General features: G+C 43.3%; 1 protein-coding gene across 5 annotated transcripts in view; it reads right to left on the bottom strand.

The window, feature by feature from the left end:
- The window catches only part of LOC116398321 (neuroendocrine convertase 1-like), a 140,824-nt gene that overhangs the window by 88,487 nt on the left and 29,090 nt on the right, over nucleotides 1-23,247 (bottom strand). For all 5 annotated transcript variants that reach the window (XM_031874531.1, XM_031874530.1, XM_031874532.1 and 2 more), the window contains 2 exons: nucleotides 22,131-22,234; nucleotides 15,378-15,480 (listed from right to left, as the gene is read on the bottom strand). In XM_031874531.1, the coding sequence (XP_031730391.1) occupies nucleotides 15,378-15,480; nucleotides 22,131-22,234 (207 nt within the window). The remainder of the gene's footprint in view (nucleotides 1-15,377; nucleotides 15,481-22,130; nucleotides 22,235-23,247) is intronic.

The following is a 23,247-nucleotide window of genomic DNA, read 5'->3' on the forward strand; positions in this document are numbered from 1 at the left end:
TCTCTCTCTCTCTCTCTCTCTCTCTCTCTCTCTCTCTCTCTCTCTCTGACATGTAATATCTCTTAGTATCTCCCTACTTACTTCCTGTACCTTTCTGTTCCTTCCGCTCTCACAACATCTCCACTCCCTCTTTCCATTTTGATATCCTCCGCTCCCTGCATCTCCCCACAGCATCTATGAACACATCCCTCGTCTCTCCACTCCCTATATTTATCTCTTCCTTATCTGGATCTCCCTCTCCTTCTCTCCATGCATGCCTATCTGTCTGCATCTGCTCTCTCTCTCCCGGTCTCAGTGGGTTCTGCTCTCATAAGGGAGGGTGCAGAGGGAGGGAACGAACCTGAAATGGTAAATTGTTTATTTCCGACAGCTCGGTGGCTGCATTAAGCACCGCCCCGTTCCCGCTAAAACCAGATGAAGGTAGGAAAGTCAAAGAATGGAGATAAAAAAAATAAAACAACAACAAAAAAACAAAAAGAAGTCATATTCATCACGGTAATTGTGTGGGCGCTGTGGGCATGCGGGCGGCCGGGTGCCGATGAGGGATGGCGCTGCTCACGGGCCTCCCGAACGTCCATGAATCACCGCCAGAGTCGCTCGCCGGCCCTCAGCCGCCATAAAACAAAAGATGGAGATGAAAAATGCAGCAATTAAGTGATTTGATTTCTTCTCTACCCTCCTGTCCTCCTTTCTACCAGCCCCCCTTTTTGCCACACACGCACACACAAGAAAACATATACAAACAGAATTTTAAAAAACAGTGAGTGCTCCTTTGCAAACTCTGGGATGTACATGCAAACCAACATCCACTGGCATACAGACACCAATGTGGACGAAAACACATTAAAGAAACCACACAAAATGCATTCGTACGCCAAACAAAACGTAGACGCACACGTACTTGATTTCAGTTAGTTCCTGTCACACATGCACACGAGGGAATGGGGATTTACTTCTTATACATTTGGTTTATTATGTATCCAGCTTCAGGCTTTAGGATGCTGAGACGCCTGCAGGATTTCAATAATGAAGTGAATCACCTTGAGAAGATTGATGTGACAAATGGGTTGGTACGGGGGATCTTTAACGGCGCAACACAGATAATCGGAGATCATCTCTGACCAATAAACTGCCATAGCCGTGCAGATTACAAAAGGCCTGCATTTGTAGTGATTACGCATAACAATGGCTGAATGCAACTGATGGTGATACAGTAAATTGTCTTCTCATTAGTCCGAAGAAGAGTGTCGACTACAAATACACCGCAAAGCACTGTGAGCTACCGCTTTTGGCTGAGAAAAAAAGGCTAATTTAACCAAAACAAACAGCTTTGGCATTTTAGCTTGCTAATTAGCAAACAGGCTAGTTAACAAAACGACTTCAGAATGAGCTTCGAGCCAGAAAGTAATTCATAAAGCCATTTTGGGATGTTACAAAACTACTGCAGTATTGCTCCTTTATAAAGTTGTTAGACTTGAGAGGCACACACCTGTAGCTTCTTGACAAGGTGGCAGGATATGCCATTTGATCACATTTGCTCTTCGCATTAGCACATCCTGCTACATGTCAGTATGAAGTGCCCTGTGTGGGTTAAAGGGGTCAAACAATGTGTCACAGTGTGTTTTCAAAGTCTCTAGTATGGGTTAAGCTCCAAACACATATATTCTTGGTCTTCTTGCCCTAACCAAGATACATTGATGATGTCGCTTCAGAGTAGATTCTCAGACTTGACTGCAGAAACTGACAGTCGAAAAAATGACGCAAGAGGGGAGCTTAGAAAGTCACAGTTTGAGTTAGGGCCACTGACCAACCAATGAGTGAGAACGCGTTGATAGAACACATTTCACAACTGTTGAACCAGGAGTACTCCCTAAACAACTAAATTGGGTCGTTGGACATGTAAAAACCTTGGATTGCCCGTTTAAAAACTGCCTATTAGCTGCTACTACTACTAACTTCAATTAGATGCATTTGCTAAATGTGTCTATCAAGTCAGAGAATAATGAGTTATGACCTCCTTCACTCATCTGACATTATCCGGACAAAAACATGACATGTTTGGTCGAGTATGTCTATTAAACTCCATTGAGACACGTCTTTTATGTACATAAAAACACAAAGCTTCCCCTGAGACATAGACTGCACAGGGTTTGGTACAGTAGGTCACCTGAAAGCTCTTCAAGTGCTTTCTGTTGTAAAAAAGGTTCATAACCCCTCAAACTATACACTGCAGTTACTTGAACTGAAATCCTTACATGCAATCCTGCATGGCAATTATTAATTGGCACTGCATTAAAACATTCTATTGAGCATCGCCATCTCTTCCTTTGTGCCTCTCTGGAGCAAACATATTAGAACAATTTACCTCCTACACGCTGCAGCATGGAGACTATATTTAAACACTGCACTATGAGAAATGTGGATGCTTTAACATTGTTTAGCATGGGAGGGAGGATGGGGGGGCTTGCTTAATGGGACTTGGCTAAGCATGTGTAATTAAGAGCAGGGGTAAGTGGCGAGTTGCAGAGTGCATGGTGTGTGTGTGTGTGTGTGTGTGTGTGTGTGTGTGTGTGTGTGTGTGTACGCGTGCATGTGTGTGTGCGTGCATGCGTGCGTGCGTGTGTGAAGGATATGGTAGCAGCATCAGGCCTTGATGGAGTGCTTTGTGGAGCCAAACACCCATTCAGCAAGCTGTGTGCTCATTAATCCTGCCAAACTCCACTTGTTACATGCACGCACAGGAAATCATGAGGCTAGGTAAACAGGGAACTGCTGCGATCCATCACTGCACGCCAGCCAACACAGGAGCACACACTGATATGTGTGTGAACACACACACACACACATACGGATGCAGGGTACATGCAAAATGATAAGCTCACACCCGATGCAAACCTACAGTCAAAACACACACAGCTCTGCATGAACCTGACAAATACGCAGAGATGAAAGGATGCAAACTGAATCATGATTCAAATTCAAATCTGTCATCTTACAGTAAGCACACACACATATCACTGCTTCTCCTCGTCAGAGTGTTTGCTTTGCGTTGAGATGGAAGGGAGAGAAACGGCTCTCCTCTGTACGTTACAGAGAAATCACATCCAGGGGCTGGCGAAGGCCTGCACGCTATTAGTGGAAAGAAATACTGCCACAAAGCCTGGAAAGAAATCAATAGAGCTTGACCCCAGTTTGACCTCTCGTTGAATGGAGAAGTTATGGTACCACGCTGGCCTCGACATAAGCCTATTTGATGTGTATTTTCCCAACAACGGCTCCCTCTGCTCTCCATCTCGCCTTCCTTTCTTCCCCCTTGCTCTCTTGTCTCTCCCTACTTCCTTCAAATGCTTTGTTTCCATCTCCTAAATGCTTGTGAATACACACACACACACACACACACACACACACACCTACATGCACACACACATCACATGACAAATGCAGTATAGGGCCAGTTACACAGCCCAGTGGTTAGACGCAGTGTTGGAGCAGATCTGTTATATCTGTACGCCTGCCTGGCTGGAGCATTTACTGAAGCCATCAGCGAAACGACATTCCATATATCTTTGACAGAGAGGGGAACAATACTATTTACACCAATTTAGCCCGTGGAGGGGGGTGGAAAGGGGCTTTCCAGTTAATGGGCAACTTCTTTTTTTTTCTCTTATTGTTTTAACATCCAGTCTTCAAAATGGCCACCCGTCAAGGAGACAGATGAGACCCGCTCCCAGGCTGCTACTCTCATGCTAATAAACTCTATTACAAGGCATGTAAAAAACAAACAAAATACAAGGCAGCGCCTTCACAAACAAGTCTGCTCTCTATTCACCATACTCCATCACAGACGCTCACACTATAAGCTGCTAAATAAGATACTAAATCCTCACGCAAATAGACCTGACCACAAAATAACCAGTGCCACAGCAGAAGAAGGAAATCATCATTTGTTGTTTTTATTATTACAGATTTCACAGTCACAGCTTTCACTTTTCCCTGACCCTCTCCGTTTTTTCCATGTCATGGTGCAGCTGCAGGGTTCCCCCCAATATAGCAGCTCATAATGTTTACCCGGCGCGCTCTCTCGCTCCACAGAGGCAGCCCTGGGAACGCGATCCCTGATGAGGTTAGAGGTCGCGGGTCAGCCAGGGTGACAATCAAGTGTTAGTGGTGGAGCAGGTTCAGGTTTGGGCTGGATGTAAAAGGTCAGCGGGGTCAGGTCACGTGAGAGAAAGGGCTAGCTGTCCGCTGGGGTTAGTAAAAGGTGACAAGAAAATCAGGGTCTATTTTGCCAAAAAAAACGTAAGAACCAGTCTTGCCATAGATGACAAAAAATAAAATGAATACTTCCTGAAAATATCACCCTTTCCTAGGATTATTTTTGACCACTTTTACGGTGCTGACCTGAGGTTATTACTGCAAGGCCCGAGTGAAGTGGAAGACATGGAAAATCCATTGTATTATTTGTGTTATTGTGATAGCTTCAGGAACAGCAGCACTGTTAGATGCTTGGATGTATTATTAAGTGTATCTATGCACACAACGCTGCACCTGTTGAACGCAGACGTGCACGCTGATTAAAGAATGGAGCCTCCATCCTGCATGTCTGATGAAGAGTATCGTCTTTGTTTACTCATTTGGCACTCTGCTTCATTTCCACTTACTCTATCAAGCCTGGTGGTCCTATGAGGCTGTACCAGTTAAACTAAATGCTAACATGCTAACAATGACAATGCTAGCATGCTGATGGTTAACACATCACCATCTTAGTGTGTTGTCATTGGTTTTGCAGGTTAGCCATAAACAACAGTATTGAACATATGAAGATGTTTACACGATAGTGCTGGACGTGAAGGTAAAGGATCACCAACGTTGTTCCGTCCTGATCCTGAGGGACACATGGACATCTGTACCAAATGTTTTGGCAATCCATCCAATAGACATTTCACTGAAAACCACAAATGTCAACGTGCTGCAGTGGCACTGGAGGGAAAGTCAGGGTATGACCAAAGTAAAAAGGATTCATTCCTAGACGGACGCCGCTGCACATGGCTAAAAATATTGTGTCACACAGCTTAACAGACGGGCACAATTTTAGCTTGAAAAATAAATGGAAGTAACCGGTGCAGATTCAAAAGTTTATCCAGTTGTATTACCATTATAAATGCCATTTAAAGATTGGACTATAGGCATTTGGTAGCGTTATTGCGATTTCAAAAAGTCGTCTTTATTCTGAGTATATCTAAGATAGACAAGCCAACAGATGCCAGAAATCCTGGGTTCCTGCAAATATTTTCCCTGAAAAGTAGAGCAGATTTGAAAGAGAAATCTCATACAATAATGACCAAAGACGCATGAATTATAATGTGACGATGCTGCAGCTGCAGGCTAAAAACAAGCACATTTTCAGTTTTTCTTAAACCTTCATTGGGCCTCACAAACAACTGCCTAGATTTTGGTGTTCAAATAATGATAATAAAAATAATGGGCAATGGCACTCTTTAGACCTTTTTCCTCCTCCCATTTTAGCTTCTTTTAAAAACAGAAATGACCCACTGAACGCTTCGAAACCACTGTATCAATGCCTGACTGACAGAAATGGAGCTCTACCTCCCTCCTGCCCAGCCAACACAACGCAAAAAGACTTACAATGAAGGCTGTATGAATGGAGACCTGTCAATCACAGGAAACCCATCCATCAACAGGCAATATACAAATGATCATCTCCTAGAATCATATTTACTGGGCATGAGCAAATATACACTTACACACACACACACACACACACACACACACACATATATTGGTACTGTAGATAAATACACACAAACACAATCAAACGCGGGCATAAACAAAAAATACACACATTCACATACAAAATGCACATAAACATACACACCGCCCATCCAGACTGTAGAAGTCATCAGGGACCTGTAAAGCATTACCCTCTGTGTGACTCGAGCCACTCCAGAAATAGCCTCTGTAATGTATTCTTACCGCCACCGTCTCTTTTGCACAATAGTGCCCTTAATAACACACTCCATTTCTGTTGGCATAAATAAGGGCTCCATTTCCATCTTATTTCATGCAAATGAGAGCGCCGGCCCCCAAACAGGTAGTGGGAGTAGTGTGTGAGTGGAGTGTGGAAGTGTGTAGTCGCTGAGTGTCGTGGCATGATTGGGGACGAGTGAATTCAAATGAGCGTTGGAGAGACCCCACAATGTGCCAACGACTCCCACGCCAGCCTGCCAACGGCGTGACAGACAACGTCACTTACGGGCCCCGCAGCCTGCACAGGGTGCCATTACAGGGGCCTACACAAAACCAATATTTATCCAGGCAAACGGTTCTCTGGAGAGAGATTACTGATGCAGACACGAGGGCAGCACTCCGATAGTAGGCGCTGGTGCAGCCCACTACCGCGGCATCACTCTGATTTGCTGATTCCAGTGGTTCATTTTGTTTTTGGAGGACAGCGATTGGCTCCCCTATTACTTACCAACCGAGAGGCATTGGGATTGATAGTGTTTCACACTGGGGATCATGTGATTGACAAGGCAAGGCTGCACACAGATCACTTAAAAGTGCAATTTCAATTACGCTGCTGTGACATCACTGATGAGGGAGTGGTCACAAGTGAAAGCGGGCACCCGGATCCAAGTGTCCAACCTCCAGGAGGGTCAGCCACTGTTGGCTCCGCGTTTGTTCATAAGTGCTCCTTCATCATAAGTTGTCTGCAATTTACTTCTTCATCCTCCCTTCACAAGTCGTGTCTTCTCCCTCTGTGTGAATAGTGTCTCTGAGTTTTGTCTCTTGTGTGTATGTGCAGTTTGTCCTCTTTCCTTGGGACAGAGGGTGTTTAGTAGTCAAGGTCCTACCAGAAATGGGAAGCGCCCGGATATTTCTCGATGTCTTTTCTCTGATCTTCCATCTTTACTCCAAAACACCTTTGGTCCTTGTTCAGATTGACAGCTCTAATCCGTTTTTGGACAAATCCGGATTGTAACCAGATTAGTTTTAGAACGTGTGGACAGCAAAAAAACAACCAAACACATTAAAATATTATTTCTGCAAATCGGATCCAAACAACATTTGGGAGTGGTTTGAAAGGCAATTTCTGCAGATGCATCTCAAGTCTCAAATCAGATTTTAAAGTGCTGAGCAGAATCCATCCATGCCACTAGCAGAGCGCTGTGGAAGACAACAAGGGAGATCAACAGTTCGTGGACAGAGGCCAAACACATTTTCTGCTGGCACTTTCACTTTGCTTTCACTTTCTGCTGCTTCCTTCCCTCGCAATGTATACCAGCCTCCTCCGTTGCTGAGTTGCCGCCTGGTCTGGACACACAAATCCGATCCAACCGCTTGCAAATAACAGTGCGAACAACTCCATCTTAAAGATCTGACCTGAGTAACAAATCAGAGTTACCTGCAGCCTGAACGTAGCATTACAATCCGAATAGTTAGTTGACAAGTGTACTCCACCTCCTACATTTAGCATTCCACTCCTATGACATATTTCCACATGGATGGATAGATGTATATGACACCTTTTCTGCATGAACGGGTTATGGTGTAGCTACAGTATGCTGTAGTTGAATTAGCCCGAGAAATGTAACTACAAATCAGGGCGGTTGTGAAGATGCCATGTGGGGACCGTAAGAACTGTGATGGGCCAGCATGGGCTGCTTGTGTTTCCTCAGACAAGTTTCTGATGCCGGTGAATATTGACGATTGTGAAGGGGAAGAAGGGCTCAGGAGCTCGCTCTATCACAGTGAATAAGAGACTGTAAACACAGCCATTTCTGGGAGGCAATCTCCTATTATGTAATAAGACACAGTGTAACAGAAGTTGTGTACTTGTGTAGCCCACTGGCACTCCATAACACAAAGCAAATGAAATAATGTAAACAGAGTTACAGTGCACAGTATTATTGGAAGACAATACCACAAAACACTAACAAAATGTATGCTCAAAGATATTACAACTGAGATCAAAGCATCTGCAATGCCAGTGGTAGCGACTGTTATTGATCATATCAAATACACCCTATGATGAGGCTCCCGTTTCAGTCCAGTTACGGTCACCCCTCCCATATTTTCTGCCTTCTACGGCATCACAAGCTCATTTTCAGGATCCAAAGAGGTGAAGTTGTATGTGGTCTCGGAAAATCAAAGCCAAAAATCACGGTTGATTTTTTCGAAAAGTACAAAAACAGCCAAAGGTGCCAGCAGCAATGCCAGTGGCAATAGCTGATTCCTGGGGCAGCTTATGTTGCAGGTTGACTGTCTTGTTACCTCATACTGAGGTGTAGGATGAGTGCATGAAAAACATACATGATCTGCTTGTGTGAAAAAAAAGGTTATCCTTGAAATTGTTATCGTTATTGAGCTTGTATCCATCTTCAGTCCCTTTACGCTGCACTTCCGAGCAATAAGTTGTCAGTGTGGGCGCTTTTCTGACAGCTTTTTTTTCCCTGGGCTTTATTCTGTTCATGACGTTTGAGTTTCTCTTTCTGTCCTAGTCTTCTGCTGTTGCAAACACATCAGGAGTGTAGGCAGCCGTGTGGGCATCGCTTTCTGTGCAAAAAGACATCAGGTGTCGAGAGCAGCGTGGCTTCAGTCACTAGAACTTTGTATCAATCAGTGACACAATGTAACATAAATGTATCGCGACATTTATTTTTCTTAAACTCCTTGGAACCAAAGTTAATTAGGATTACATAACACGTTTGGGAAACGCAGCGCTAGAGGAGCACTTAGTGAAGTCGGGGGAAGCGGGGAGTGGAGGAGGAGAGGAGGAAAGGTTTACAGGGGTGGATGGTGGTCAGATAAAACAGCTCCACACTCGCTTCAAGGAAAGGTTAATGTCTCTCTCCCGATTTCTCCATCTCTGCCTCCCTCGCTTTCCCAGCTGAGGTCTGTGTGACTTACAGCAGGTCCAGACTGCATTAGATTAAATCATAAATTACCCCCCCACCCCCACATCTACATCCCCGCTCCCCCTCCCTCCCTATCTCACTCTTCCCTCTCCCCTATCTCAATCTCGCTCTCCTTTTATTCGCTTATATTCCATTCGCCATGTATTTCTCCTGCTCCCCCACTATTATTTCTCCCCTGCTCTAATCATTATTCTATTTTCTTCCCCCCTCCTCCTCCCCTCACTCCTCATTTCTCTCGCTCTCCCTGTAGTCTACAATATGAATGCATTTCTGTTCAGAGGACTACTACAGGGAGTTTGGACAGCAGGCCATGCGGGTGAATGCCTGCTGGTGTGATGTGTTGTATGGTCTTACAGTGTGTCTTTGAGTTGGGGTGTTGCAGTATGGTTTAGGCCTTCATGCTATTATGTTATTGCATGTGATGTCCTGATTTTTCAGTTTGCTATAAAAACATCTGGGGTGGAGGTTTGAGGTCTCTGGAGGTTAGAGAGTCATCCCTTATTATGAAGGTCTATGTGGTACACTGGAAAACCCTCCATCTTATTTAGCCAGTTAGCCTTTTAGTCAGTTTTAAGTCTTTCCAAAACCAAAAACACAAGAGTAAAAGTGTAAAGAAAATATAAAACTGCTCTAACGTATATGATAGCATGTGATGCCACCTAACTCATCATTATACAGTAGTATCTGGGGTTAAAGGTTGCGTGAAAAATAAAGGCTAAAACATCCTCTTTGTGCTTTTTTCCCCACTGTGTGGATGCTATCAGAGTTTAGGCTAACGTTAGCTGTCCCCCTCTTTATTACAATTGGGGAAATATACACTCCATCAACTCCAGCCAACATTAATCCAAGCCGCTTAACAGCGTTATTATGAAGTACTCTTATTTTCTTAGTTTTCTTTATTTCCTGTGTATTTTTCGTTTTGGTAAATGGCGCCCTGCCCTCTAGCTCACACATTAATGTTACATCATAGTGCGATGATAGACACCTATGTGGACGCCTGCACACATCGTCGGTTATTGTTTATAGACTTACAGGCACAGAGGCATGTTCCAGGCTTAACAGAGCGTTGGTGGGATAAGTAAAAGCCCAGGCGAATAAAAAAAAATTTAAAAAAATAACATTCCCTCCATTCAACCCCCACACACTTTGCTCCACTGCTCCGCTGGAGAAAAAAGGGGAATAAAATAGAGTGACCCTTTTTTTCCCCCACTGTTCTCTTCTTCCTCCCCCTTGCTGCGTGAAATCAAATTTCCATGTGGCTCCCGTATCTGTTGCACAGCGAGGTGATTTATCAGGGATGCAAAGAGCATGCAGAAACAATCTTTATTACATCCATTTCCTGCTTGTCAGCCGGGATCATGTTGGCTGTTCATTAAAGGCGCGGCGCAGGTGAGGAGAATGCATCCCGATGCCTTGATAGATTGTCTGCTCCCCTGTGGTGACAGCAGCTGGATGGATTGAACAGCGGGGGGGCAAGGAGGGTGGAAAGAAAAGCGCTGACTCCGTCGCTCCCCCTGTCAGACACACTTTTACAGAGCTGGCCAGTGTCATTTCCAGCAAACAGCCGCACACGCAGACTTCTGACACTCTTTGGACTTGAGCCAGGAGCCTGCCTTAATGCACGGATGCATAAACACCGTGAGCGTAATGTACAAATAAAGAGACACATTGGCTCTCTCTGCTGAAAACACCAGAGGATACAATACATAAACTGCAACACATTTAAAAAAAAGAGAGAACTTATAATAAATTAAAATAAACATTCATTATAATAACAAAATAATTACACACGTACAGGTACTTCTGTGTTGCTTAGCGACCAATTTGTTTAGCTACCTGCCAATGACTTTGTTGCTTGGTGGCAAAAGATAATCATGATAATCATTCTTAGTTTGTGTTTCCTCAACAGCCGGCTGTGTGTTCAGTGGTCTGTGTGTAACACTTTTTCAAATGTGCAGTGATCGGGGAAATTATGGCCTGTTTTGTTTACACTGCATTGGGAAAATACAGTCAGTTTGAGCTCAAATTCTAGTAATATTAATATGATAGAAGTCACTACCACCCGTGTGGAGCACATACAAATCACTAGCATGCCAGTTGTTTCAGTGTGAATCAATTCAAAGCAAAAGCTGTTCTTTTTACCTACATTTTGGCTTGCTTCTTTTAGATGGCATTCTGGTGGTGAGCCACACAACGCCAGCTGTTGGTAAAGTAAGGTGAGTATTTTGGATAACTAATATTTTGAAAACTGTAATAATGTTAATTAGACAACAGCATACCAGGTTTAGACCATGTACTGTATCATGACACCACGGATTATTCCAATACAGTTTTAAAAAAATACAAATTTCATTATCCGTACTGACTGTTCATTTTTTTTTTTTAATGCACGGTTTCTGTAGGACACACCGCATGAGCAGACAGTAGATGAAATGCTTTTCATGCTGTAGACACACCTCATTAAGTCAATCAGCTGAGACTGTAGCATCTCACAAAATACAGCTCTGGCTCTTACAGCAGCTACGTAAGCCTTCATAATCAGCCATAAAATGTTTTATTGCACCTCCTACATCAACAGACAAACACAGAGTATGACAACATACAGTAAATACAGCTCTGCATCTATATTGGGCGCACATTATTCCCTCAGTGGAGTGCTTTTCAAGGTACAACTATAAAATCCCACCATCTTCGCCTTACTGTAATTCCTAGGACATAAAAAAAGAAAGGGCACAATGTGTACATCTTCTATAGAGTGCAGTAAAAAGATGTAGAGAGAAGACAGGATTGGCTAAAATAGATGTTTACCTGTATCCTACATGCTATTGCGACACTCTGCAAAGAAGACAGTATATTTAAAAAGGATAATTTTCTTGCTCTGTGCAAATCAGTGTGACATAAAACTGTCTTGCATTATGGGAATCTGTACTCGCTGAATTATCTTTGACACTGCTCAGTCTTCTTTGTGTATATTTCACCTCTATTCTTTCATCTTTCTCCCTCCCTTCCCCAGTCTAATTTGCGTCCTGTGCCTCTCTGTGTACCAATGACATGTAATGACAATGGCGTGAGCGCCGATCGATACTGGAGTGCTTTCGGGCTGGCCAAGCCAGGAGGGACGAAGGCCAGCGTTGATAGCAGGGTGACAGGGACACTGTGGCGTTGTCTTGGGAAAAGGTGGGAGGAAGGTGGCTGGATGCCATTTCACTGATGAATCTATATATTTAACCTTATGGGTACTTCATGTTTATGTTGATGTGCACTGTATGTGACAGTCGCAGTGGCGTAAGGTAGTTGCGATGGTTACGATCGCTAGTTACCAGTTATGGAGCACACACACACACACACACACACACACACACACACACATCTTATCACATGATCAAATAGAGACTTGACATTGAACAATAAACATACATGTAGCATTAACTTTGTTATTGTCTATTTTACCCCCCCCCCCCCCACCACTTCCAAAAGAAGATAGGTTTGACACCAATGTCTTGCTAATTTAAGTTCTTCTTTCAAAACAAGCATGTTTACAGGGTGGAAATCGGACCCCCCCCCCCCCACAGGCCTCAGTGCAACGGTACTGGTGATATTTACACCCCTGGACAGTTTGTCTTTTATTCCTGCTGTATCCTAAGGCCTCATGAATCAAAGCATGCATAGAACGAGTTCTAAAAATGTGCCCATATGGACAAGAAAGTTGCTATTCATCAAACATGCGTACGCACACATTTACATAATGAACAAAGATAAATATCACCTGTTCCATATTAATGTGCTTGTGCACGTACGGGCTCAGTTACATAAAAAGACACTCCCAAAATGCCATATATTGTCAACCACATCCTTTTTCAAGGATCTAGAAAGGAAAGCTTCCTTTTCATTTTCTCAATTTATCGTTTCATCTATAAAACATAAGAAAACAGTGATTAAAAGCCCATCAATATCTTACAGCCCGAGGTGACGGCATCTTGTTTTGTCCAGCCAACCGTCCAAAGATATTTAGTTTACTATAATGTAAGACCAAGAAAAACAACAGATTCTCACATTTGAGAACTTAGAATCGTCACTTTTCCTTGAAAAATGACTTAAACAACCAATTATCACAGACTTGCAGATCAATTTTCTGTTGATCGAGTAATGGATGAATCCACTAACCATTGCAGCTCTGCTTCATTTCTTGTTACATAGTTACCGTAGTTAGCACAGGTAACCCACCTGTGCACACAGCCGTTGCTACCTTACAAATACGCTGCATAATCAATCAAACGTGTCTAATGTGTCATAGCTGAGAACGCTACTATCGCCACAACACTATCTGAAATCCTGCTAAACCAAACTGTTTCATTTGCCACCTCCACAACTTAGATTGCGAATTTGCTTTTGTCCTTTTTAAAACTGTTTTAGGGATCTCCGAAAACCATAGGTGTTCAGTGATGCATCACTTTAGGAACAAGATGAAATAGAGGTGTTGATGGCATTTTTATTTGCTCTTAATATATTTTACAAAATACACACAAAATTGTCCATAAGCACGTTGGTGAATGAGGCCTCCGATTTATTTGAGTTGTGTTTTATAAGGGTCATGCTGAAGTCCATGTCCAGTAATAAAAGTAAATGTAATGCAACAATATCTAATGGTGCAACTGTGGGACAACAGTCTGAAAGAGGAGGGTCAGAAGCAAACCCGGACATGGGCAGGCAAATTGAAGGTGGCATGGTGAATATGATTCGACGCTTGTAGAGGGTCGACCTCTGATGCCAATTACATTACCTCTAAAAGCAGAGTGATTGTATTGAAGGGTGGAGATGGAGGAGGAGGGGGCTTTCACTCAAAGAAAAATAATTTATTTCATTGTGATATTAAAATCAATAGGCATCGATTGAAAGGTGGCTAAAGGTGAGCGTGTACACAATCTTTCAGCTGTGAGAGGCAGACTGTCTGAGAGGAGGAGAGACAGAGAAAGAGAGGGAAGAAAAAGAAAACAAGGGTTGGCCAGAGGAAGGAGTCACCTCGTAGGTAACAAAGAGTGAACAGGAAAATAGAAGAGGGAAAGACCAAGAAAATGAAAGAAAGAGATGGAGAGAGAGAAAAGGAGAGAGAGTGAGGGAGCTCTTGCCCGGTGGAATCAATACAGAGAGGTGGAGCAGAGTACAATAGCCTCGGAGGAAAGGAGATTCAGTGGTGCAAGTCTAATACTCTGTCTCATACACACACGCACACATACATATACATTTACACACACACACAAACGCACACACACTCGCCCCCTTTCTGAATCCTTTTTACTCTTGCTTTCGCCTGACATTTCCCTCTATATCCTTCCTCAATTTAATTTCTTTCTCTTTTGCTCTGGCTTGCTTGCTCATTCTGTATCCGCCCTCCACCCCTCGCCACCAATACCCCCTCCCCCCCATACACACACACACACACAATGAGTACTTGTCTGTATGCAGAGGGATGCACAGTGAAGAGAAGACCTTCTGTCCACAGCGGTCCACCATAATAGCAGCATCTTCCATCAAAAACAGACAGCCAAGTAAGAATCAACACACATGCGAGCAGAGTGATGTGCATGGACGCAAGTGGACAAAAACGAAACACACACACACAAATAAGCCATATCTTGGAATAATGGCACGTTTATAGGACATTCTCTCCACTTTCACACACACACACACACACACACACACACACACACACACACACACACACACACACACACTGCAGAGTCAGAGCCACTAGGATGCAACAAAAGTATCACATGCACACTTTTAACACACACACCCCAAACAGCACACTCCAACGCTACTCCAGCTCTATCAGCACTTGAGACTAGTGAGGCTTCAATTAGTTCTTGATGAATGAGCCCATAAGATGCCGCTCTCTCATTTCCCTTGTTGCCAGATATCCCAGCAATCAGAGAGAAATGAATTCTTATTGTGGCGTGACTGAGGAGAAGATGACGGTGGTGGTGTATGGTGGTGGTGAGGGGGAGACACCAAAATGAATCAATCACCCTCTCCACTGAGGGTCTGAGTTCAGCTTAATCACACCAAACTTGACGAGTCTTCGCAATCCTAAAATCTATTTGAATAGCGCACACCACAGCAAACGCAAAAGCAAAATCTGCTATACAATTTCCGAAGATACGTTTATTTTCCAGATATTTTAGATGTCTGCTCTTGCCCTTATTGTATTAAGCAGATAGGTGTACATTTAAAATGATTCTTCCAGCTAGTACACAACCAGAAAGAACCCACCAATGAGTCCTGTTACAATTAAATATTTTGTGTTTTGTAAATATTTATAATATGCCATTATGTTCTCATTTTGGCCAACAAATACACATCTGTATAATCAGTCTAAGCATCATGTAGCTGTGAACCTATTTAAGAGATGCAATGTGTTGCAGTGAAGGTTGGACTCACCATCATCAATGATGCTGACCACTACTCCATCACCGGTGATGTTGTTGATCCAAACCGGCATCACATTCAGGTCAAACCCACTGTTGTACTCGCCCTGTGCAAACTAAACAAAGACACACACCCACATAACATTGTTATCACAATTTGAAATGGACTACGGCAATGGGATGTTTATTGTTGAAAATAACCCAAAATGCGTCACACACTAGCAGTAAGTTTAAGACCACTGCCTGCAAAGCCAGCGGTTTGGCAGAGCACTGGCATTGGACATTCTTTGTTTTTGTTTTCATTTGCACCTGTTTGTAAATTTTTTTGGTTCGTTAAAACTGAGGTTATATTTATACATATCCGGTGGCACAATTTTTGTACTCCTTTTGGCATGTAATTGCACTTGTGTTTCTGTCTGCTTGTCCCTGTAGAGCACTCATCTGCATCATCCTGCTCTTCTTTAGTGTGTGCCATGATTTTCTAATGTCTCCTTTTTTTTTCCATGTCTATCATTCATGACCTGTCCTCTAGATGCGACTGCGGTTTCCTGCTCCTGCCTAACACCTGACCCAGTCTCCTGTCTGAACCGGCTGCTCAGGCAGACACGTGTCCTCACCAACAGATTCAATTTTCTTCCTACTTATGATACATTCATCCTGCCCCGGCCTCTTCTCTACATTGCTCTGTTATGCCATGTTGCGTAGTCCCAAATAATTGATAATGGAACAAAAAAAAACACACTCGCGCATAGGATTACAGGGACATCCGTGTGCTTAAATCAACAGACGTTACATTACTTATCTGTATGTTGCACTGTGCCATCTCTGCATGAACACAAAGTTAGCCAATAGGAAGACAGAATATTGATAAGACCTGTAGTAAATGATCGACACGAATGGCGCGGCACGGTTGACACGGCACGGTTGACGCGAATGGCGCGGCAAAAGACTTCTGTTTCTGCTGATGAAAAATTATTTTCTTTCTTTGTTTTAAAAAACAGCTCATATGGGCATTGTTCAAGTATCAAAAAGTATGACAAGTAGTGTCCGTATCCATTTCCCATCAGGAAAGCCTGTGTGTGCATAAATGGACATATTTAGTGCAGGTTTAACACGTTTATGTGAGACATCCTTGTGTATGACTGCACTTAAACACAGTATGTGTGTTCAGAGTGCCCATAAGGAGCCCAGAGAGTTCATGAGGAAGTCACAAAGACAGATATTTTATCCTTGCGCCTCAAACCACAAATCCACCCACCTCCAAACAAACACATGCACAGAAATTTGCAGACACATTCCACAGGAAAAAAGAGCCATTGTTGCAACTCCCATGAGCCTTGGTGGCCACAAAAATAACATTCACTTGAAAATACTAACACCATCATACAGATATAACCACACGCTAACAGTGTACTGTACATACAACTTGAAATGGTCAGCTATACAAACAAACTATACAATTAAAAACAACACAATAGATGCACATACGCACAAATAATCACACAATCATAAAGGCAATGAACAAAATGTCTTATCAAAAATGTCAGCAGCTGCCCACAAACACACACACGACCAATTTGATATTCAAAGTGAGTGTTTCAAGAGGCTCCAAAGATGGGGGAAAAAACCTTCTCAGTAGGGTGTGTGGGTGTGTGTGTGTGTGTGTGTGTGTGTGTGTGTGTGTGTGTGTGTGAATGCAGTTGCATACCTATCCAGCAGTGGACGTTGAAGTCATTACACGTTCACCAACAGTGGACCGATGAGCAGACTGGGAACATTTTGAAAGTCCACTGTTGGTCATGCTTTAAATCATGCTGAAATTGTGTCTAAGAAACTCTCGTAAATGTATTTAAATTTTAGCAAACAAGGGACCGCAGGCTAGAGCATGGATTGTAACGTTTCACAAACACATCATTTTTTCACAAGTTTTCAGACTATAGGGATGCTATTTAACAGGCTACACGTGAAGAAACGGTCAGAGATGAAATAATTTATTTTCAATTAAATTAATCACTAAAAACACATCCAACATCAGCCTTTTACTGGTCCTTTAAAAATGTTAAACTCCCCTGACCAAGCACAGGATTATTTTCAATGTTGCATTGTACTTGTGTCCTAAATCTACTGATAAAGGAATGCAATCTGTTTGTTGAGGTATATTACAGAAAAAAAGGTGCACACTTGTACTGTGCAGAATGAAGTCCCTGTTTATTGGTACATTGTGACAAAAGTTCCCTGGAGTGATTTTCATACTCCAGCATGCATTCAAAAATAATGATTCTTACGAGGAAGTGATAACAATGAACTAATCTTTTTATTACAATTGTGTGATGTCTTGAACTGGCGCACATCTCTCCAGCATGTTTTGGGTCTACCCTGGGCCTCTTACCAGTTGGACATGCCCGGAAAACCTCTAAAGAGAGGCATCCAAGAGGCATCCTAATCAGATGTCTGAACCATCTCAGCTGCCCACTTTCGTTGCAAAGGAGCAGCGGCTCTACTCCGAGCTCCCTCTGGAAGCGTAAGCTCATCACACTACGAAGGAAATACATTTTGGTTTCTTGTATCCGCTATCTCATTCTTCTGGTAACTACCCAAAGCTCATGACCAAAGGTGAGGGTCGGAACGTAGATGAACTGGTAAATCAACAGCTTTGCCTTCTGGCTCAGCTGCCTCTTCACTACTACGTTTGGTGCAACGCTCACATCAATGCTGATGCTGCACCAAACCGTCTATCCATCTCACTCTCCATTTTACCCTCACTCGTGAACAATACCCAGAGATACTTTAATTCCTTTGCTTGAGACGGTGACTTACTTCAAATCCGGAAGGCGCAATCGCCCATTTTCCAGCAGAGAACCTTGGCCTCAGATTTGGAGGTACTGACTCTCATCCTGACTGTTTCACACTCGGCTTCTATAAGACACAGTGAGTGCTGAAGGTCAGAGTCTGATGGAATCAACAGAACCACATCATCTGCAAAGAGCAGAGACACAATTCTGACGTGCCCGAACCGGACGCCCTCCTCCCCCTCGCTGTGCCTTGAAATCCTGTCGAGGGTCATAAGTCTTCTTCAAGTTCACAGAACACATGTAGGCTGGAAGGGCAAACTCCCATGAACCACCAGGGTAAAGAGCCCGTCCACTGTTAAACGACCGGGACGTAATACGGAATGCCCTTCCTGGATCTGTGGTTCGACAGTCGGTCAGAGACTCCTCTCCAGCAATATGGGAACCACCAGCCCGGTCTGCCACTCTATAGGCAATGACCCCGACCTCCATGCGACACTTCAGCATCTCAGGGTGAATCTCATCGACCCCTCGCACCTCGGCAACGAGGAGCTTTTTTACTACCTCAGCGACCTCTGCCAGGGATATGGATGAGTCTTCCTCCAAGTCTTCAAACTCTGCTGCCTCCATGGAGGACTGTTGGTGGGGTTCAAAAGTTCGTCACAGTGCTCTTTCCACATGACAATATTCCCAGTCCGGGTTCGCCGTTCTCCTCCCCTTTCCCTTTCTAAGTCGTCTTAACGGTTTGCCAGAACTTCCCAGAGGCCAGCCGAAAGTATTTATACATGGTCTCCCCAAACTCCTGTTTGGTGCAGAAGCACAAACAGGAGTCAGAGACTTCCTCTCAGCAACTCACAGTCGCATAGAGGCGTCACTCCAGTTCCCCTGGGAAAACTCCAATACAGTGCCGCTTAGTCGAGGATTTGTGTATCCTTACACCCACCTGGCATCTCTCATGGTGGGCAATTATGAAAAAGGGAGTCCAGCCCTACTCCAGTAGTCTGGTTACAGAACCAGTTCTATGCACGGACATAAGCCCAAATATATCTAGTTAGTCCCGACCAAGCCCTAAGTGTAAAGTGCCAGCCACCAGACGCTGGCCAACAAGCTAATTGTATTTTTTAATGAGCGTAGGATAATACTGCGGGCAGCCAAATAATTAATGATTTATAGGTAGAACATTAATTTATTCTTAGTCAAAGTGAGAATATGTGGGTCACAGGAAGATGTATAAATGTTGAAAAGATTATAATTGAATACATTTCTGAAAGGTAACTAGAGAGTCTTGATGATTCGAGTACTTATTTAATGTGTTCACCAAAGACAGTTTCAATGTAGGCTATGGAGGTTGCTCTTTTGATAGGTAGACATCGGCAGGGGTTGCAAGTCCCCTCTTTATATTATAAAAAAAATAAAAAATACTATTTATTGTTTTTTTTTTAAATGACGAGAAAGGTGGTACACCTTTGTGAACTTGGACATAAGCCCACAGTGAGGCATCTTGAACGCTGACTCACTTCACACACATACACTCACTGTCATGAAGTGAAAGCCAACAACACAAGCTTCACAGTTACACACACACACACACACACACACACACACACACACACACACACAATCGTGAACAGAATTATAATCATTCTCTGAAACACTGGAACACAACCAATCCTATCTCTCTGTACATCTACATATACACACACACACACACACATGCTTAAACCAACATAAATATATGTAAACAGAGAAAAAGTTCATGCAACACAAAAGAACAAAACATAAACACTTCCTATATGCAGAAGACACACATGCAGACAGAACAACAACAAAACAATCCCTCTGTCCTCTCTGCCTTTATCTTGGCTGCCCCTCAGCTTTAGCAGACACACACACACACACACTCTCTCTCTCTCGCTCCTCTTTCTCTCACACACACACGTTCATAATCCACAGGAAGCATGTCCAGGATGGTGTATGGATTTTAGCAGCTTTGAACAAGCATCTTTGGACTCAGCCTAAGCAAGGATACAATGGAGTCCACTTGCCTTGTGTGTGCATGATTGTGTATACTGCTCACCTATGATGTACACACCAGCTTGTAGCAAACATACACACCACGCTAGCTAGCACACACACGTCTGGTCATGGCAGGCTACCAACCTTGAGCAGATTACTGACCATCAATCAATATCCACATCCACCAGAGGCTGATAACACACAACAGAGCGAGAGCAGGGGAGGAAGGGGGGGGGGGACAGAGAGAGAGAGAGAGACTCAACTTTAGAAATTATTATTTTTCTTGATTATTGAGTTAACGATTATTTTGTTCCATTGTTCAATTAAGTAATCAAGTGATATAGTTAGGGTTGGCTTTATTGCATAACCCCATTTGGTGTCTTTTGAAAATGTCCATGCATCATACTCTGATCCATAAACAATCTTGTCAATAAAGTTTCATAATTGAGAGATTTCAGAATCGAGTACGTGCGACAAAGTTGTGTGTCAGATTTTCATATTTTTCGTTCAACATCCCTCCTCCTCCCTTCCTCCATCTATGTCTCTATACTCTCCGCCCCCATCCAGTCTCTCACCCCACCATCATGCCCAGAGAGCTGAGGTGTCAATCAATCTGTTGCCCGTTGCCGTGGCGAATCTCTGACCCCGCCTCTCCTCCTCCTGGCTCAGTCAGATTACTCCCTCACATGTCAGTCAAGAACATCCGCCGTGTTGATTGGCCGAACCCTCATGCCCTGCTATGTAAGTGTGCGTGAGTGTGTGTTGGGATACTTGGCAATATCATACCATAAAATCTATTATTGAAGTTGACAAAGCTTTTGTGTGAACCGAACACATTGGTACAATTATGTAACACATCTTATACAACATTTCTATAAGATGTCTGATTACATGCTTCAAACACGCATTGAGAAAGACAGGGTCGGCCAACTATTGTAAAGATGGACAGCGGTTGATCTCTTAGCACTCTTATTAGTAGCGCTGGGCATAAAACTTCAATATTTTGCTGGTACCAACCCAAATGTGTCCATGAGAGAACCCAAAGATGTTAAGTCCCAAAAGCCAGGGTGATTCATTGGTCTATTTCCATTGTTGTATATCATGAAAAGGGGTTTAATAGAAAAAACAACAACAATGTATCAGGTAGCGTATTGGCGCAAGTATGGTAAACATAAAAAAAATGCCCAGTCTACATTGATTTGCTGAATTTGAACAGAATTATGTTCAAGCAGTTTTATCTAAACAATCTTTGGGATAATAAGTCTACATGTTTACATCCACAAAATGATAATCATCGGAGAAAGATATCCTTCAGAGAATTGGTATAGACTGCACAGAAGAGACAAAGAATGAAGGAGGGAGTGGTACATCTTCCCAGTCGAACAATTTTGACCTCATTTGTGCATAGAAAATATGGATAATACAAAAAAAGCCTGTAAATGCAGCTGCTGAATATTTTGTGCAACGATTTTACTACAACAAATAAGGTTTTCATACCCAAACATACTGGTTTTGTACTGCTGTTGTTCTGCACAGACACATTTTGGCCAAACCACGTGAACAAGGTTCTGCTGAAGGGATGAGCTTGTCTTGTTTCAGCACAGTTTGTGTGTCAGTGTTGCTCGGAGCCTCATCAATCCCCGACATCTGTCTCAGTTCAACATGGACAACCCCATTCACCTCTCTCTCTCTCTCTCTCTCTCTCTCTCCCCCCCCCCCTCTTTTTCCTTTCCTCCATAATCTGCGTACCTCCCTCTCGTTTCAGTCTCTCTCTCCAGTCACACATGAAAGCCTGCCTGACTTATGCCTGTCAAAGGAACATCCTTCACCATGAGGACAAGAGCTGAGAGGAGAGAGAGAGAGAGGAGGCTCCCGGATAACACCAATGAACACAAAAACACACACACACACACACACACACACACACACACACACACACACACACACACAATAACACCCACCAGTTCCCACTGCATGGGCCAGAGCGGGTCATTGAAGGTGAGGGACTGGTCACTCTTACTCTCCTCAGGCTGCCTGTCAGATGCAGACTCTCTCCTCTGGGAACCTGCAAGCACACAGACCCATCATGTGTGGATGTGTGTGTGTGTGTGTGTGTGTGTGTGTGTGTGTGCGTGTGTGTGTATTATTTTCTTGTTTTGAACTCTGACTTCAGGAAGTCCCTGGTCTCCAACCAATGGTGAAAGGCCTCCCAGATTCCCCTTCTCTCCAGTGAGGTGGAATACTGTCAGAGGATTACCATATCATTAGCATATCATTAACATGTCATTACTGCCGCACAGCTTGGCTCGCTGTCTGTTGATGTGCTATCAGCTCATCAAGGCCTGCACCTTCCTCTCCATACACTACATGCACATTCATTGCCACTCTCTCTCTCACTTTCTTCACATTTTCACCCCAGCACAGCACTCCATCTCGCTGCCATTCACCCTCTCTTTCACACACATGATGGATATGAATCAGCTTGTTTCATAATATGTATGAGTTGCGAAATGAATTAATACCGTACTAGTTGGTAATGGGAATCCCACATTTCGGAAATGTCTGCAATACAACATTGCACACAAACATGCATGAATATATTTAAATGATTAGTATTAATTAGGGGTGAAATGGAACATGTATTGATCCATTTCATTCGGTTTACAACTTTCTGCGGTTCATGACTCAGGAATCAAGTAATTGCTTTCACATTAGCCTTCTACACTTTAATTAGGTCGAGGTCTTAGCATGTTTACAACGTAAATTATATGCATGAGTCCCCAGATGTATAACTCATATACAGAGTGATGTCAGTATGGCCGATACAAAGCTCTGATATCTTTTAGATCAATTGAACCTCATGCGAGAACACTTTCGTATTCTCATATAAACTTTCTCTTACTTTTTTTCGTACGGTGGGCTAGTACAAGCGTGCCACGTCAGATTCAGCAAAAGCTCCTCGCTCCAGATAAGTGTGTGTAAATGACCAGCGTAAACATGATGAATGGCCCCTGTGAGTAAATGAGCCTGCGTTCAAGAGAATTGTGAATAAACATAATTAACGCCCCAGTAACACCA

The sequence above is a fragment of the Anarrhichthys ocellatus genome, unplaced genomic scaffold (genome assembly GCF_004355925.1).
Source record: "Anarrhichthys ocellatus isolate YVR2014 unplaced genomic scaffold, GSC_Weel_1.0 scaffold81, whole genome shotgun sequence".
Lineage (NCBI taxonomy): Eukaryota > Metazoa > Chordata > Actinopteri > Perciformes > Anarhichadidae > Anarrhichthys > Anarrhichthys ocellatus.